This window comes from Gastrolobium bilobum, unplaced genomic scaffold, assembly GCF_033153095.1.
Source record: "Gastrolobium bilobum isolate Gb01-03AN ecotype WA unplaced genomic scaffold, APGP_CSIRO_Gbil_v1 utg61611, whole genome shotgun sequence".
Lineage (NCBI taxonomy): Eukaryota > Viridiplantae > Streptophyta > Magnoliopsida > Fabales > Fabaceae > Gastrolobium > Gastrolobium bilobum.
Window position 1 is genome coordinate 1 of NW_026896356.1, and position 19,640 is coordinate 19,640.

At 32.7% G+C, this 19,640-nt stretch overlaps 2 protein-coding genes across 3 annotated transcripts; one reads left to right on the top strand and one right to left on the bottom strand.

The window, feature by feature from the left end:
* Positions 1 to 11,030: 11,030 nt before the first annotated feature.
* Positions 11,031 to 13,916, top strand: LOC133299301 (uncharacterized). Its single transcript, XM_061498747.1, has 7 exons — positions 11,031 to 11,249; positions 11,327 to 11,387; positions 11,481 to 11,575; positions 11,669 to 11,702; positions 12,388 to 12,442; positions 12,529 to 12,571; positions 13,646 to 13,916. Exons 1-7 carry the CDS (start codon positions 11,079 to 11,081, stop codon positions 13,715 to 13,717), a joined length of 531 nt encoding a protein of 176 aa, XP_061354731.1. The 5' UTR covers positions 11,031 to 11,078; the 3' UTR covers positions 13,718 to 13,916.
* Positions 13,917 to 15,135: 1,219 nt separating this feature from the next.
* Positions 15,136 to 18,697, bottom strand: LOC133299311 (glycine cleavage system H protein 2, mitochondrial-like). 2 transcript variants are annotated; one of them, XM_061498765.1, is made up of 3 exons: positions 18,578 to 18,697; positions 15,713 to 15,972; positions 15,136 to 15,484 (listed from the first exon to the last, which is right to left on the bottom strand). In XM_061498765.1, exons 1-3 carry the CDS (start codon positions 18,654 to 18,656, stop codon positions 15,356 to 15,358), a joined length of 468 nt encoding a protein of 155 aa, XP_061354749.1. In that variant the 5' UTR covers positions 18,657 to 18,697; the 3' UTR covers positions 15,136 to 15,355. The 2 variants fall into 2 exon arrangements, with proteins under 2 accessions (XP_061354749.1, XP_061354750.1); XM_061498766.1 differs by having other exon boundaries at positions 15,713 to 15,978; positions 18,581 to 18,668.
* Positions 18,698 to 19,640: the final 943 nt, after the last annotated feature.

Sequence of the window (19,640 nt, forward strand, 5' to 3'; positions counted from 1 at the left end):
ACAAGTTGAATTAATTGGTTTGCTGAGTTTGAAAAAAAAAAAGAAAATATTGAAATTTTTTGAACTTGAACAGTAACAATTCTTTGATTTATCTATTCATGTGAGCCATTAGCATCAACTCAACTGTGTTGATCTTACATATCTTATTAGCTCTGTCTATTTCATTCTAAGTTGGTTAATTAGCTATGCATCATCTATGTTACACTTCATGAGAGCAAGTGTGTTTATTTCCACATGATAAGGGCACTTGTTTCAAATTGTTTAGCCTAGAGCCAAAAAGCTTTACCTTTTTAATTAATTTTATTCCCTTGATCCCTTATTTGAGCTTGAACCTTTTCTTTTCTGTTTACATAACCATGATATCAAGAGCCAATTCCCCCAATCCATCCTTATAGGCAAGCCTTAGTCTTTGGTTAATTCTCACTAGGCTGCAATACAAGAAAATAAGTAAGGAAAAGGGAAGCTAGCTTGAAGAGAGTGGTTATAAAAAGAAGAAAAATATAGAAGGTGATCAAGAAGAGATTAGAAGAAAAAAAAAGGGATATAAAAGGGGAGAAAGAAAAATAGAAAATTCCCTGTATATAAAAAAAAGGAAGGTGAGAATGAATGTGAAAAGTTGAGGCTGAAAATAAAAAAAAATAAAAAAAAAGTAAGGAAGGAAGTTAAAAAAAAAAAAGCAAGAAACTTCCCTTTAACTTATTAGGACCATATTTTGCAAGCTAGTTGTGGATTAATTAGACACTTAAGGTTAGCCTAAATTAGCCAAGTGTCTAGAAAAACAAATATCCAAACCCAGCCCCATTATAAGCCTAAAAGCCCCTTTGATGGAAATGCCACATTAGACATCAAGTGTCTAGGCAATATTGTATGTTAGGCACAACAATGTAGAGTTGATAATGAGTGATTATCCTTAATGAAAAATAAGAGAGATGAGTAGAAAATGCCTTGTGAGGAACTCAGTGTATGACATTGAACTGATATGGAATATGTATAGTGACTGTTTGATATGCATTGTGACATAGTGTGCTGTTTGTTTAATTTAAAACTTAGTTTGGACTAGACTGCTGTTTGGTATTGATATTAAAAGACAATATAATTGATTGATGTTAATGGATGACATGTAATGTGATAAATGGAGGATTGAACTGTAAAGCCATTACATTGCTTGAATGATGATCTGAATGCTAAAAAAGACAATAGCTAACAATGTGCTTACTGAATTAATATTTTCTTGATTGCTTGAGGACAAGCAAAACTCTAAGTTTGGGGTATTTTGTTAGCTATAAATTATGATTATTTTAATGGCTTTGTTTTTACAATATTTGAGCTAAAGACTAGTTATAAGTGCAAAGTAATGGGCCAAATGAGTACCAATTAGCCCAATAAGGTAAAAGAGAGAGAAAGAGATAATTCGATGATTTACTATCCTCTTTTACTATTTTTACTGCAGTTAGAGAGCCATTTGAGTTACTTTTTGGAAGTGAAGAAAAAAAGAGAGATGGACCGTTGGATGAGGACAGGCATGGATGAACAACAATGAAACTTTGGATCAATGGTTATTTTTAGTTTTAAATAGGAGTCTTAGATACAGAGATATAGACTAACTAAGCACTCTCCTGTAAAGTTTTAGTTTTCAATTCCAGAATTTCTTTTCTGTTCTTTACTTTTTGTTAAGTTCGAGTCTTTGTTCTTCAAATTCTCAAATCAAGAGCAAGCGTGAAACTTCTTTCTTGGAGGGATCCAAGACTCAACTACATGCAAGCTTTGGTTCTTCATTTTCCTTTTCTAAGCTTTTCATTTGTTAATATGAATTTCTAAGTTTCTTTTTCTGGGATTCACGATGATTGGGTGATCTTTTAATTTTCTGAATACTGTGATGGTTTGCTTTAGATTCATTTGATTAACAAGATTTTGATTTTAAGTTCAAGAACACCATGGGAATGGGTCTTGAATAATTTTTGCATAACTGTGATTGGGAAATCAGGTTATGTCCCTTGTTAATTGAACCCTTGAGGTTAGGGATAACTCAAGGAGGTCTTTGATACAATTTTTAAAGATTTAGAAGAATTTGGGAAAAGATCCTTCTAAAGATTAAAATCTGGAACTGGGAAGTTTCAGATAAAATAGCCATAGTAATTCGAATTCTGATACTAAAGTGCCGTAGCAGTTATAAAACGCAGGAATGCGAAATTTTTCCTTCATCCATGATTCAAAGAATTCCAGAACCTTATAATTGATACATTTGTGATTAGATATCTCTCTGTTAAATTTTGTTTAATACAAATCTGATAAATACCTTGTTTGATTTAGTCTTTTCTTAGTTTTAAAAGATTGATCACTTAATTTCAAGAAATTAGAAATAGGAATTAAAAAAAGGAAAACTAAACAAACCGTTCCCTGAGAACGATAACTCTTTCTTTTGAAATTTACTACCAGCAGTCTGCAATCATCAACTAATTTTTGTTTTTGGTCGGCCATCAATTGAGCTCATCTCCAGTGCACACTTGAACGGACTCTATGATGGATGAATCTATAAAAAGGTGCATCTTGAGCTTCATGAGTGCCTGAGCTCATTCTACTATAGAGCTACACACCATTTGGGCTGTAGAGAAAAGTTTGGAAGGCTCATGGAAATTTTACACATCAGAATTATAACAATCATTCAAAACAACAAGGAAAGCAATGACAGGAGGTATTTATGGTCTATAATATCCCCCATTTCAGTGTAAATTAGAAGTTACACAAAGACCTAGCTAAGTGTTGCACCATTTCTACATTGTGGAAATGCACGAGCAGCGAAAAGAACTGCTTTGCACAAATGGCCTTCATTTTACTACTAAATTAGAGAAATCGAAATGTTGGAACCATCGAACACAGGGTTGGATTAAATTTAATCTTGATGGTTCCAACGGAGTTTGCAGTCAAGTTTTGAAGGAGTCTAAGAGATGCTATAGGAAGGTTGATTATGGGTTCGGGAAAACCCAAGGTTATAGATTTCTTTTTTTTTTAATAACCAAGAGATATCACTATTCAACTCCCTTCAATCATCTTACTTTCGGAGGCTCCTCTAGTCCCAAAAAGCTTTGCCAATAATCAAATCCAAAACCCAATCCTTGAAACACACTTCGCTATCAAGAGTGCCATATAGAAATTCTTTAATGGCGGAGCTATAGGTTTCTAAACTCTGGTTACATAAAAGTGTTGATAGAAAGTGGTTCTCCTATTATTGGTGGTTTTATTAACCATGTGTTACTAAAAGTAGCACTGTATTGCTCCTCTTATCAACCTAGTTCGCTGGCTCTCAGTTAAACTTTGGTTCATATTGTTGTCTCACACATTTACAGAGAGGAAAACATATTTGCCAATTGATTAGGATCACATGACATGTATAAGATCATGGAGATTGTGACGTCCACTTGCTCCCGGATCCACCAGCACGGTGTACTGTAGAGTTTTGTTGCATAAAAATATAAGGTAGTTCGAGAGACGAGATTTTGTAGCAATTAAGGGTGTGCTGCGTGCATAAAAACGTTTCAGAAGAAAATTTTGTTTCTCGATTTTTAATCCGAGAAATATAAATTGTTAGAAATTATATTTGATAAAATCAATAATTGTTAGAAAATGAATCTTTAGGCCACAATAACAGGAAAAAAATTTAAATATTATAATCTATATAAAAAATTGTGAAATTGTAACAATTTAAAACCTTTTTTTTTTTTTTTTTGATAACATTAAAACCTATTTTTGAATATGTAGCAATTGAATGTATCTAAAATTGGGCCCAAAAGATAAGGGTGCAGTTGTTCTCAAATTTGGACATGACTCACCAGAGAGGGCGAAGGATGACACATGACATAAAATTTCAAAAAATTTATCGCAAAATTTTGAAAGGCCATAATTTTTGCCTATGATGTCCGAATTAAATATTTTTTTTTATTTCATGTAACTTTTGATATCTACCTGTTGAAAAAAAAATTGATACCAAAGGGGATTTTGTCAAAAACAATTTCCATAAAATGCTTCTTTGTGCCCTTTTAGCACATTTTATTGCTGTAATTGATGTTATTTAATTCATATTCTTATATTTTACTATATAACAATAACAAATAATAGTAATTCATTATTTCAATATACATGAGAGATTATATAAAAGTTAATCAACTTGTCAGAAAGTAGGTATTTGTATCCCAAAATTTTGTTCACTATTAGAATTAGGGGTGAAAGTGAGCTGGGCTGGGCCAAGCTTTGCCCCGAAAAGCCCAAGCCTACGTAAAAAAATTTCAATTTAGCCTGGCCCAAGCCTATTATGAGTCTAACTGTTAGCCTGTCTTGGCCCGTTTATAAAAAAGCGAATGGCCTGGCCTAGCCCGTTAGCCTGTTAATTTTTAACTTACAAGCAGAACCATGAATCAACTTTACAAAATACTCAAATTCTATTGTTAAACCAAAAATCATAATTTCAACGTAAAACAGAATCATGAATCACAACAAAACTCATACAATCTGCATTTAAGTCACTTTCAAAAGCAAAATGTGCAAACTAAATAACATATATTTCATCAGATCCAACAAACAAATTCATACTATGTAAATTAAAATAACTACATGAATCCAACAAACACATCATAATGCTTGTAATAAGTATAACCTCTCCCAAAAATCTTTTAATATATTCATATACACAATCTAACATGCTGAGATTTTGATTCTACCTACATAAGAAATAAAATCAAATTTCTATTAAAATATAGTCGAATATAGTTAAGTTATAAATAATTACAATTGATTAAATTTATATCTTTTGTTTTTTCTTCAAGGCATACTTGTTCTATTTTATTTTATTTGAAATAAATAGTACAATATAGGCCGCTAGCCAACCCATCGGCTATGTAGCACCGATACGACACGCGACACGTGACACAACACGACACGACACTCCGACACGTCAATCCTAAAAAATTATGGATTTCGACACGTTGAGACACGTTTTAATATTAAATAATATTTTAAATTTATATAGTGTATATTTCATTTAATATTTAATAATTTAACACAAAAATGAAACTAAATTAATAATACCCATCAACACGTTATAAAGATGGAAGCTTTAATAAAAAAATAAGAACTGGGATGAGAGAGAGATATAATATCAGATAGAGAGATCAAATCATATTAGAGAGAGATCGGAGAGAAGGAGATACAACAAGAGCGTGATAGGAATTGACAACAATGATGCTGAGATGATCTTTTATCTACTTAAGGGGAAAAAAGACAAAAAGACAAAATTGATATGATCAGGTGGAAGCTTTATTAATATATTTTAACTTTTTTAAAAAATAATTTTTTCTTTAAAAAAAAAAATACGAAAATGCCATTTGACCGTGTCGGACACGGTCAAATTCGCGTGTCGGAATGGTCAACGTGTCGGAAAAAGTCAATCGCGTGTCCGACACCGTGTCGGAGCGTGTCGCCGTGTCGGAGCGTGTCGGACCCGACTCTTCCTGTGTTTTACAAGTGTCTGTGCTTCCTTGCCCATCGCGTTGGCTCGTAACCCGGCTAAAATGAGCCGGGTTGGGTTAGGATAAATAAGTTAGTAACTCGAGTCAGCCCGACTCGTTTCAGCTCGAAAAAAACCGAGCCAACCCATGGGTCAAACGAGTTGGCTCGCGGGTTATGGTTGTTTTTTAAATATAAAAGTATAAAAATTAATGAAGGTAAAGTGGAAAGCTAAAACCTAAAATCTCAATTCCAAAGACCCAAACGAAAATACCCTGCAGCTGCCAATAAGTCCAAAGCCATGCATTAAGGACCTTTTTTATAGTATGTGTGACAGTGTGAATGTGGTGCCAACTGCCAATAAGTCCAAGTCCAAATGCAAAAGAAATTTTATATGGTTTATCTGTATAATGTCTTTGTATTGAATGAATTAATAATTTAGAAAAAAATTTAAAAGTTATAGCATCAATGGAATTTTATTTTTTTTCCAGTTTTTCGAGCCAACCCGCGAGTCAACCCTAACCCGACTAGGGTCGGGTTGGGTTGAGTTTTCTGCCTCGTTTATTTTTTGAGTCAACCCTAACCCGGCTCGCTTTTTTCGAGTTAAACGCGGGTTGGGTCGGGTTGGCCCGTTTTGCCAACCCTATAGGCCGCCTTGTAGGCTTATAGGCCAGGCCTTGTGAAAGTGGGCCTACGACCTTTTTATTAAACAAGCTTTTTCAAAGCCCAAGTCCGACCTGTTTTACGAAATATACTAGGTCAGGTCTGGCCTGGCGTAGGCCAAGCCATAGGCCTCTGTAGGCCGGTCCGGCCCAGTTTCACCCCTAATTAGGATCTCTACATTATATATAAGATTTGTGAATTATGGATAGTTTATGTAATTTCTTTAATAAGTTATGGGATTACACAATTACGTGAATTTTCCAATACGTAGATCTAGAAAGTTATGTAGAATAAAAAAAACACTAATTTGGATACTCAAATCAAAATTTTGAAAGTTACATACTTCTGTGTGTAAGAGGAGAGCATTTATAATGCATCGGATATACTGAAATTCAGTGCATCACACTATATTTTATCAATAAGATATAATTTAAAGTATAAAAATTGCATTTATTTTTCTCTTTTCGAAACAGTACATGTTAAAGTGACGCAGTTCCACTGACGCGATATATCAACGCCCGTAGTACAATAGATTTTTCGGTGTAAGAGCTTGTTTTCCTATATTAGAGCAGTCTCCTATAATGAGTATACACAAAAATCGAAACATAAGCAAAATATATCGAAAGTATAAACTCTTTTTGGGCTAACAACATTCACACACTCAAAATTGAACGAGGACCAGACGAGATAACATGTGGATCTCTAGACTCGCTTAACCTGCTCGTTTGATTTATTTATTTTTGTTTACGAGTAAATTTTTAATTTAGTCTCAAAATAATATAGAGTTGAATATTCAATTTTTGAAAAACATGAAATTATTACAGAAATTTTTAAAGGAAAAGTGTGTCTCATTTTAAAGAATGTAAAATTGTGTCATCTTAAGAGAGAGAAAGAGATAGATAAAGACTGAATGCATTCTTGGGGAGGGGTTGAACCTTTAGCCATCACTGTTCCTCCGCACTCCGGATTAGTCCAATAGTCGGCTCAAAGAGTCGAAGCTCGTGAGGATACCGGAGGGAGCCAACTCGTCTCAAAGAGATAATTAGGGCTGGGTAACTAAAAAAAGAGATAAATAAAGAAAGAGAGAGAATTGACAAAAAAATAAAATAAAATGTAAATCTCACCTCTTTGTGAGGGTGAAAGGATATAAATTGTGTCATTTAAAAACACTTTCCCCATTTTTAAAACATCATTATCAGTTTGATTACAGTTATTTTAAAACGAATAAATAAGTAATATGGCAATTTCCTCAAATTTATTTTTTCCTCCTATTTTTGCGTTGTAGGTGCGAAGCATGCAAGCTTCATCGGCGTGTGTAACCAAGGTTCCAGTTGCAGTTCGCGTAAAGGCGCAGCACACAACCGTGAAGAAGCAGTCCATGGCGGAAACCACCGTTCCTAAGTGGGCCCAGAAGACCATCACTTTGCCTCCTCTTAAGCGTGGCTGTCATCTCGTTACTTCCAAGCTTCCCTTAAGGGCTTGTTTGGTTTCAAGTAGGAGAATTACTTTAGAGTACAATGTACTTCGGAAGAATTAACTTTGAATTTGAAACAAAGAGATGTGTCTTTAGAAATGTTCACACAAAAGTAATTTGGATTAATAAGTATAGGTTGGATAAAGTTAGGTAAAATTAATATATATAACTCAAGGAGAAGAAAATGATAAAAGTATGTCAAAAATGCATTTTACCCCCCCAAAAAAAGTTAACAGTTTATTACTTTGTCCTCAAAATGCTAACAAGTTAAATTTGATGGCAAATTTACTTTTAAAAGCAAAAATAAGTTTGAGGCCCAAAAGTAACTACCCACCATATTTACAAATAAGCACTAAAAAATGAAAAAAAAAAGCCCTTTTCGCTGAAGTGATATTAAAGCTTCAATATTGAAAATGTAACAAACAGCGTAGGTACAAACCAAGATTCAAACTTACAGTGAGCAGGAAAAATCTCTTATAAAGTGAAATTATCTTTAAAGTGAAATTATCTTTAAAGTGATTAAGTAAAACTGTATCAACTTTTGAATTTTAGTGGGTTAAGATTATATGCACTTTAGATTTAATGAATGGTGAATACACTCTCACTTGCTCACTTTAGAAACAAACTCACTTTAAAAAAAAACCTAGTCCACACCAAAGTACCAAACTCTCTAAAAATGCATACAAAGATGAAGCATTTTCCAGTTTAATTTTGGAATAAATCCCAGTTCCCTCAACATATTTAGTATTCAAAAAACCAAAATGATGTCTTCCTTCTGTCACTATCCATTAGAAGCACCACCCTTGTCATTCTCCTAGGTTGATAAACTGATTGGGCCAGTAAGGCCCACTAGATTCAGAACACAGCCCATTAAGTAGGTCGCAGAATATAATATAATACACCATTGTTAATAAAGGTCAAATCAGAGAAATTTGAAGACAGGACATTGTTAATGGACTGGTATTGCTGGTGGCAGGATGGTGCACTTTCCCTTTTCCACCACAGCCTAGAACGCTCCCTCCCATTGAGATATGGTTTCATTTAATCTTATGTTGCATGAGAAATCTTTTTTTATGTCATAGACACACATGTGATGGAGTCCGCCGTTTAAAAAAAGAAAGTGTCACCGTTTTCAAGGAGTATGTAAGAAATAAAACTACTCTTCAAGTTTTGAAGGAGTCATAAGAGATGCTATAGGAAGGTTGATTACGGGTTCCGGAAAAACCAAGGTTATAGATTTCTTTCTTTTTTTAATAACCAAGAGATATCACCATTCAACTCCCTTCAATCATCTTACTTTCGGAGTCGCCTCTAGTCCCAAAAAGCTTTGCCAATAATCAAATCCAAAACCCAATCCTTGAAACACACTTCGCTATCAAGAGTGCCATATATAGAAATTCTTTAATGGCGGAGCTATAGGTTTCTAAACTCTGGTTACATAAAAGTGTTGATAGAAAGTGGTTCTCCTATTATTGGTGGTTTTATTAACCATGTGTTACTAAAAGTAGCACTCTATTGCTCCTCTTATCAACTGAGTTCGCTGGCTCTCAGTTAAACTTTGGTTCATATTGTTGTCTCACACATTTACAGAGAGGAAAACATATTTGCCAATTGATTAGGATCACATGACATCACATGTATAAGATCATGGGGATTGTGACGTCCACTTGCTCCCGGATCCACCAGCACGGTGTACTGTAGAGTTTTGTTGCATAAAAATATAAGGTAGTTCAAGAGATGAGATTTTGTAGCAATTAAGGGTGTGCTGCGTGCATAAAAATGTTTCAGAAGAACATTTTGCTTCTCAATTTTTAATCCGAGAAATATAAATTGTTAGAAATTATATTTGATAAAATCAATAATTGTTAGAAAATGAATCTTTAGGCCACAATAACAGGAATTTTTTTTTTAAATATTATAATCTAAATACAAAATTGTGAAATTGTAACAATTTAAAACCTATTTTTGAATATATAGCAATCGAATGTATCTAAAATTGGGCCCAAAAGATAAGGGTGCAGTTGTGCTCAAATTTGGGCATGACTCACCAGAGAGCGAATGATGACACATGACATAAAATTTCAAAAAATTTATCTCAAAATTTTGAAAGATCATAAATTTTTCCGAATTAATTTTTTTTTTTATTTCATATAACTTTTGATATCTACGTGCTGAAAAAAAATTTGATACCAAAGGGGATTTGGTCAAATTTTTTTCCATAAAATGCTTCTTTGTGCCCTTTTAGCACATTTTATTGATGTTATTTAATTCATATTCTTATATTTTACTATTTAACAATAAAATAGACAAGAGAGATTATATAAAAGTTATTCAACTTGTCAGAAAGTAGGTATTTGTATCCCAAAATTTTGTTCACTATTAGGATCTCTACATTATATATAGGATTTGTGAATTATGGATAATTTATGTAATTTCTTTAATAAGTCATGGGATTACACAATTACTTGAATTTTTCAATAAGTAGATCTAGAAAATTATGTAGAATAAAAAAAAAATACTAATTTAGATACTTAAACCAAAATTTTGAAAGTTACGAACTTATAAAATTTCATGCCACATGTCATTCTCATCCTGTGTGTAAGAGGAGAGCATTTATAACGCATCGAATATACTAAAATTCAGTGCATCACATTATATTTTATCAATAAGATATAATTTAAAGTATAAAAATTGCAATTTTTTTTTATAACAAAATTGCATTTTTTTTTCTCTTTTCGATACATTACATGTTAAAGTGACGCACTGACGCGACAATAGATATTAGAGTAAATACCCTTTTCAGTCACTGGCAATATTTACGAAGTCCTTTTCAGTCCCTGGCAATAAAAAAGGACCAAATTGGTCCCTGAAAATACAAGAAAAGGGCCGCTCTACATATTTGGGAGTTGACATAAGGACTAACATGACTATTTTTTTGTAAATTCAGAAACCAATTTGATCCTTTTTTATTGCCATGAACTAAAAAGGACTTCGTAGATATTGACAGAAACTAAAAAAAAGGTGTTTACTCTAGATTTTACGGTGTAAGAGCTTGTTTTCCTATATTAGAGCCGTCTCCTATAATGAATATATCCAAAAATCGAAACATAAGCAAAATATATCGAAAGTATAAACTCTTTTTGGGCTAACAACATTCACACACTCAAAATTGAATGAGGACCAGACGAGATAACATGTGGATCTCTAGACTCGCGTAACCTACTCGTTTGATTTATTTATTTTTGTTTACGAGTAAATTTTTAATTTAGTCTCAAAATAATATAAAAGTTGATTATTCAATTTTTGAAAAACATAAAATGATCACTTAAAATTTAAAACATCATTATCAGTTTGATTACAGTTATTTTAAAACGAATAAATAAGTAATATGGCAATTTCCTCAAATTTATTTTTTCCTCCTATTTTTGCGTTGTAGGTGCGAAGCATGCAAGCTTCATCGGCGTGTGTAACCAAGGTTCCAGTTGCAGTTCGCGTAAAGGCGCAGCACACAACCGTGAAGAAGCAGTCCATGGCGGAAACCACCGTTCCTAAGTGGGCCCAGAAGACCATCACTTTGCCTCCTCTTAAGCGTGGCTGTCATCTCGTTACTTCCAAGGTAATATTCCTTCTTTTTTTTTTTAAAATTTTTTGTAAAACCCTAACTATTTATTTGTGCGGTTGGTTCCAAATCAGATAGTGAAAGACATTGAGCAAGACCTCTCTGGATTCAGATGCGGCCTAGCTCATCTCTTCTGTGAGTATTCATTCATATATATATGCAGTTATGATTTGTTTTCAATTTGGACTTCACTTCACTGAAATTGGAACTTGTGATGGGAAATTGCAGTGCAACACACGAGTGCTTCTCTTACCATCAACGAGAATTACGACTCTGATGTCCGCGACGATACTGAAACCTTCCTTAATAGGATAGTTCCCGAGGTTTCTTTCTTACAAATACTGTTACCAAAATATTAATATATATTCATGATTGTTCTCTAATTACTGAATTTCCATCATCTTTGTGTCCTGTAGGGATCATCTGCGCCTTGGAAGCACACACTAGAGGGTTAGTGCTTCTTTTATATTCTCTTTTTTTTTTTTTTTTTTTTGAGTAAATATACAATTTGGTCACTTAAAGCTACTGTTAGACAACTTCGCAACCAATTTGTATAGCGGGAAACTTTTGAGAACAACCGCAACATTTAGGGACGAAATTGATATTTATTCTGTATTCTCATTTTTCTTAGTTTTCAAATAATAGGGAAATATGTTACTGTTGGACTTTTGTCTGAACAGCCTTTTATTAACATTGGGTGTGACATCTAGCTTCAATAATGTCATTTTTTTTTTCTGGTTATTTGTCTTGGTCTCAGTATTCAATTCATTATTTGATCTCCCCTTTTTTTCTTTTATTGTATTTTATATATTCACCACAAAGCCACTCTCTTGGGACTTTTTTTTCCAGTATATATGGTGGCCGAAAACCTCTGTAATTAGAAGAAGTTTATGGTCCATTCCTGTCCTCTGAACATGTTTCTTTTAGCCGCAGGATGTCTGCAGACATTGTAATGGAAGTTTATGTGCTATGATATTTGCCTACTTGCATCTATTGTAACATTATAAGTCAGTTATTAAGCATAATGTTGCCGTTAGTTCTCCAGATATAATTTATGTTTTTTATTTTGGGTTCCTAATGTGTTGTATTTTCCATTTGTAACTTGACAATCTTCTTTGGATTTGAACTTTTGCAGGCCCAGATGACATGCCGGCTCATATTAAATCATCGATGTTTGGTTGTGCACTCACGTAAGAAATATTTCATGTTTCAGTTTGATTCATTATCCTAAAAAGTTATGATTATGTTGTCATTTACTGACATGTTGTACTTGTAGGATACCAATCACAAATGGAAAGCTTAACATGGGAACATGGCAGGTAATAAAATTCTTTTTTGTAATGATTTATCCGAAATCTTGGTCAATATTTACATTTTTTTTCCCTTTTTCATTGAATTCCTTAAAAAGTGTGGGGTTAAAGTGCACTTGGATAACCAATTATTTTTCACAGAACTTTTGGAAATTTTATGAACCTATGAATTATTATCCTATTGCTGACCAAATTCTTATACAATTCATGATTCTGAATGAAAGTCTATGGCTTCCCATGTGTATCTTATGCACATGCACATTCAAGGAGTTTCAAAAGTTGTTGCCTCCTGTAATTGACTATTGATGCCACACCAAGAGTGATTGATATATATATATTATAATGATTGATACACTATACACTGTTTAATAGCTGAATTATAATGGTAATTAGGAAAAAACTATTATTTACCGACAAATTTGAAATCTCAATTCTCACCACAATTCACTTCAAGATTGGTAGTTCCTACACGCTATCTACATGAAGTTTCTCAATCACTATATTGCGTTTCATTCTTTTTGACTTGGCAGAGTATATTTCCTACATTATACATGAACTTGAAAAGGGTAAACAATATTTATCAGAAGGTAAAATTTTCGGATTACGACTGTGAGCAACTAGCAAACATGAAATTCATGATTACTTGTAAGAACAGATGAAAAACAAATATTCTTTGGGGTTGCTTGTCAACATTATAAGTAATAGCAACTGTTTATTTCAATTTCATTTGAAAGTCTGTGCTCTAAAGATTTTGAGGAAACCAAGTATAAATTTCAGTTCTTGTGCACTTTTTTTTTTTTTTAAATTAATCCTTAATAATAGAAAAACTCAAATTTAACACGGCAGCATTTAATATCTATCATTGATTTTGATTTCTTGGAGTACATATTACAATATTTTATGATAGGATGTGTGGTAAAGTGTTGGTTAACATGAAGAACTGTTTAGTTACTCTTTGCATTTCGCACTACATGTACTACAAGAATATGCCATATTTTGAAAAAACACCTCAGATTAGATTAATATAACATCAATATTATTAATATACTTCAATATTATTAATATACTTCTTTTATGTTTAAGGGTATATGGCTTTGTGAGCATCGGGATGATCCTACGTCGCGAAGAGTTGTTGTCACTCTTAATGGAATGTGAAGTGCTAAGATCTATTTGCTTTACTTCACTTTCGAAAGTATGACCAAGACAAACTCGCACTGGAATCTGTTAATGTGCTGTATATTTTACCTTTTTGTCGGATGTAATTTGAGTACCTTGCTATGGACGCAACTATAAAAGTGTTATGACCATTTAATGAGCATATGCATTCCGAGTAATAATAATAATAATAATAATAATATCATTTTGGTTTACAGCAGTCCAAATAATTACTATTCATGTGTTTCCTCACAAGGGTCTGGGAAGTGATATGTGCCATTGCTTTAGGTTTAGGCATTGTCCAGACTCCAGATATTGTTTGTAGTGGTTTTATCCGGTGAATGTCTGACAAATGCATTAATACAAAGTATTTTGACCATTTATTGTTGTTTGGCCTTTTAATAATGCACTTACGATTTTAGTGTCACCTTTTACAAGAAGCATGGTCAAATGCTTGTGGGGAAACAGAAGCATTGGAGTCTTAGGCTGAAATACATATATGGGCGTGCTGGAGATTTTTTTATGGAAAAAAGCTAATCTACCGGTGTTACAACATAACTGATCTAGAAATTTTAATTTTCTGTTGATCCTATGGAGCGCTTGGTCTTGTTTTAATTTATTTAACAACAGAGATCCTTCAGTTCTAGAGATAAAAATGTTCTCTTTCAGCAAATTATACGTTCTGGGGTACCACCATAAATCCATAATGGCTTATGGTAACGATCGAATGTTATATGGTAAGTTGGTGGTATAATTTTTTTCTAGTATTTTGCTTAACCATTTTAGTTGCTAATGGACACCATATGGGTAGAATATCCTGAAATGAGTGAATTTGGTGCAGATTAGGTGGATTTGAGGAGTAAAAGACGAAAGACTGAGACGGCCTAGAAATTGACTGAGGACTGATGTGAAGAAGGAAACGTGGGACAGACTTAAGAATGATGGGAACAAAACATAAATTAAACTTAATTGTTTAGCGTCATATGAAAATCAATTTTTTTCAGATTTAGTTTATATTCTTTAAAAATTGAGACAGAAGATTTTTTTCCACTGAATTCCTTCTGAAATTTTTATCCGTTTTTAAGAAACAAGACACCTACCTCATCAAAGAAGAAATTTCTTCACATAAAATGTTAGGATCCGTAGTTCATTGAACAACTAGTATTGCAAAAGATTATCAGCTCCAAAAGAAGGGAGATTAGAGGGAAAATATTCCATAAATTAGCATTAAGAATAATTTTCTTTTATGTGCAAACGAGTCTATCGTGTAAAGAACATGGAAACTTGCCATCTTATTCAATCTTAAATTCATGATAGCTACTGTTCCATCTTAGTTGGAAACAAGAGTCTCAAACTAGAATAAATGTCATCTAACAAAATTGGTACTACAAATAATAATAATAATAAAACTAACGGCTTTTTATTATCAAATTCCCCACGTTATTAATTTCATATTTCCATTGCAAAGAGTGAAAACCACCATCCCACTGAATCAGAAGCTCATGAAAAATATAAAGAGACCAGTCAAGACACAATAGTACATAGACAAAAGGAGAAAAGAAAACAAGCGATTCTTAGCTTCCCCAAACTAAACATAATCTACACCATGGAGAGTGCTGAAAGATCTTGGCAAGTCCATCAATGCTTGGAATCTTCTTCTTCACAGAATTTGGAGTACTTTTCTGAATCCATCAATTTGTTTAGTTCCCCACTGTCACTCATTTCAACTTTAATTATCCATCCATCTTCAAAAGGACTTGAGTTGACCTATATGAAGAAACGTAGTACAACATAAAAACACTTGGTGTTGATAAAAAAAAAAAAAAAAAAAAAATCATTGCCATCCTTCAGCATTACATAAGCCTAGTAATCCAAAATTTAGAGTGTAGAAAGAAATTACAGAAAGGAGAAAAAATAGTTATAATGTACATGAACTCAGCTTACAGATCCTGCCTTTGATGTAAAAACTTTTCACAAGTAGGCAATAAAACTCACCAAAGCAGGAGAGCTGCTAAGCTCTTCATTGATTTCAACCACTTTTCCTGAAACAGGAGAATAAATATCACTAGTTGCCTTCACACTTTCAACTGCACCAAAACTATCTCCTTGTGTTAATGCCACTCCCACTTCTGGCAATTCAACGTACACAACATCACCCAAATGATCTTGGGCATGATCAGTTATGCCAACAGTTGCAGAATTTCCATCAACTTTCACCCACTCATGAGAATCAGCATACTTCAGATCTTTCAAAACTGTAGGTATAAAAGACAAACGGAAGGTAGATTTGTCACAAAAACCAATAATTAACTTTATTCCTAAATCACCCAACAAGTAAAACAGATCAAGTGGCATTTTTGCTTCTTGCATCATTAACAAAGAGGGGCTCTCTTTTGAGTAAATAGGAATTTGATCAACCAAGTTGTTGGAAGAAGAACCTCACTGGTCCTTGCACTGGCAGAGACAAAGAGAGAGATCACAGAGCTATGAAATAATATTAGAATATATCAACAGTATAATAAGAAGAATAATAGCCCCTTGCATTTATCTTGCTTGGACGTTTATTTCATATGCTCAAAATATAGCCCCACTAGGACAATTTGATTGGTAAACACTAAAAGCCAAAATCAATGATCATGCCAAAAATAATCTCTAACTCGATGAAAGGAAAACTGAAAGCCAGAGAACTAAATCTCTCGTAGCAAAGTGTTCTTTTTCATATTCTGAAGTCATTATGTATATGAACTTGCGAAATGATAGTTGCAATAACTACAAAACAACCAATCATTTCTATATCCTAAATGTTTAAACGGAAATTTCACATTTAGCATGTAATTGGAGATATGAATATGGAAAAAATCAGAAAATAACCAAATCCCATAAGCATAAGATATCATTTTAATCTAAAGCTAAATAAGAAGAGTTATTACCAATCAGGCATGCTTATGCTAAGATAATTTCCATCCTACAAATTATAGCTTTTGGTTACTTCTTTTTCCAAAATGTTTACAAGCAAACAATGATAATGCTGATCCAAGAGTTCTGATTTTACAGTTTTTACATATCAAGCTCCAATATAATGTACCTGATATTAGTTCAGGAAAGAACAAAACTTAAGCCACTTGAAGATCCCCATCAGATCTGGAATATTAAGGGCTTATTTGGTTTCAAGTAGGAGAATTACTTTAGAGTACAATGTACTTAGGAAGAATTAACTTTGAATTTGAAATAAAGAGATGTGTCTTTAGAAATGTTCACACAAAAGTAATTTGGATTAATAAGTATAGTTTGGATAAAGTAAGGTAAAATTAATATATATAACTCAAGGAGAAGAAAATGATAAAAGTATGTCAAAAATGCATTTTACCCCCCAAAAAAAAGTTAACAGTTTATTACTTTGTCCTCAAAATGCTAACAAGTTAAATTTGATGGCAAATTTACTTTTAAAAGCAAAAATAAGTTTGAGGCCCAAAAGTAACTCCCCACCATATTTCCAAATAAGCACTAAAAAATGAAAAAAAGCCCTTTTCGCTGAAGTGATATTAAAGCTTCAATATTGAAAAAGTAACAAACAGCATAGGTACAAACCAAGATTCAAACTTACAGTGAGCAGGAAAAATCTCTTATAAAGTGAAATTATCTTTAAAGTGATTAAGTAAAACTGTATCAACTCTTGAATTTTAGTGGGTTAAGATTATTATATGCCCTTTAAATTTAATGAATGATGAATACACTCTCACTTGCTCACTTTAGAATCATAACAAACTACTTAAAAAAAAAAACCTTGTCCACACTAAAGTACCAAACTCTCTAAAAATGCATACAAAGATGCAACATTTTCCATTTTAATTTTGGAATAAATCCCAGTTCCCTCAACATATTTAGTATTCAAAAAACCAAAATGATGTCTTCCTTCTGTCACTATCCATTAGAAGCACCACCCTTGTCATTCTCCTAGGTTGATAAACTGATTGGGCCAGTAAGGCCCACTAGATTCAGAACACAGCCCATTAAGTAGGTCGCAGAATATAATATAATACACCATTGTTAATAAAGGTCAAATCATAGAAATTTGAAGACAGGACATTGTTAATGGTATTGCTGGTGGCAGGATGGTGCACTTTCCCTTTTCCACTACAGCCTATAACGCTCCCTCCCATTAAGATATGGGCTTTATTAATCTCCATCAATAGGAGAGAAGTATCTCCTACCACTCTCACAATCATGTGGTGGGACCCGCATAGTTATAAAATAAAAAAATAAAAAATAAAAAAGCTCAAGGATCGATGTCTCTGTGGGAAAATAAACCTATCTCCTATGGCATAAGACTAGTTTTTTCCTTAAGATATATAGATGGGTTTGATTTTTTTCATAATATTGTATGAAATAAATTTATCTCATGTTGCATGAGATAATTTGTGTCATGAATCCACAGTAGGACCCACTTTGAAACAGAGAGGAAAAAAAAAGTGATTATCACTGTGTTACATTAGACAAATTGTATAAGAAACACATTTCCTTATATAGATAATATAAAAGTAAAGGTGGAATGAACAGTTTCTCAACATGGTCAACACAAAAAGATGATCACCATTCATGGCTGAACACCCACTATATGTTGTATCTTATGCATCTCAAAAAACACAAGAAAATACGTGTATTTCACATCCAGAAGAGAATGGGGGAAAAAACACGTTAAATTTAAAATGAAACATTCAAGGACATGGATCAAGATCCAAACCACACACATGACATGAGATAACATGACATGCTAACAACACGATCGTAATTGAACAGTGCAAACAAATAAAAAAATGAAAAGGAGATCATAGAGAGAGAGAAGAAGAAGGAGATTAATACCATTAGAAAAGCTTCTGTGAAAGACAGAGATTCTCAAGTACGATGCAGCTCTTGAAGCCCACAACTGCCTGCAAGCCATCTCTCTCTCTCTCTGGTTTTTTCTGAGTAGTGATTTTATACTTGGGGGGTTGGTGAAAGTCTTTTTTTTTTTTTTCCTTCAAAAATAATATCAATTTAAAGCTTATATTATTCTTATTAAATTATAAATTAAGTAAATCAATTATTCTTACCCCATTCTTAGAGTCTATTTGGATCATTTTTTTTAAGTTAGACATTATTTGTTAAAGCTAAAAAAAAAAAGAACTTAAAAAAAGTTAAAAATTGTTTGATAATTATATAAAAAATTTAGCTTAAAAGCACATATTTCAAGAAAATTATTTTTCTCTATTTCTATAGCTCTTCATTCTTTTTTAAAAAAATAAACAATTTAAGAAAAATAGATAAGAGCTAAAAAAAAAGCTTCTCCTAAGAGCTTTTAACCTTTTTCTTTATTATAAAAAAAAATTCATTATAAATTTTTTTTCTCAAAATCTGTTTGGCCTAACTTAATTTAAAAAAAAGAAGATTCAAAGAGGCACTTAGTTAATGATCCTATACACATAGTTTTAATTTATTAATCATGTTAGCCGTTAAATTAAGTATATCTTGATTCATTTTCAATTTTTAATATTTAACATAAAAATCTATACTTTTTTTTTTACAAAAACTTATAAATACCTCCTTTTTCGTAAACAGTACCTAAATGCATCCATTATTTATATAAAAAACAGAAGATGTTAAGTGGGGTATTTGCGTCTGGTAAGGTCGAATCTTTGATAATATTTAATGATAGATAACATGCGCAGAGCAACAACAACAAGGACGATGGGTGGTGGGTCCCGAAAGTTGGTGACTACCAATTGTGCTCGCTGGTCGTCACGGGGTTAGCATATACTTGTTAATTTACTGCTGGTTGAAATTTTGATTTTTTTTTTAATTAATTTAGTGTCACTTCAAAGTTTAAATTTAGTTTTCGAAGTTTCTTATATTATAGGAGATAATTTTATCTCTTATATATATATAT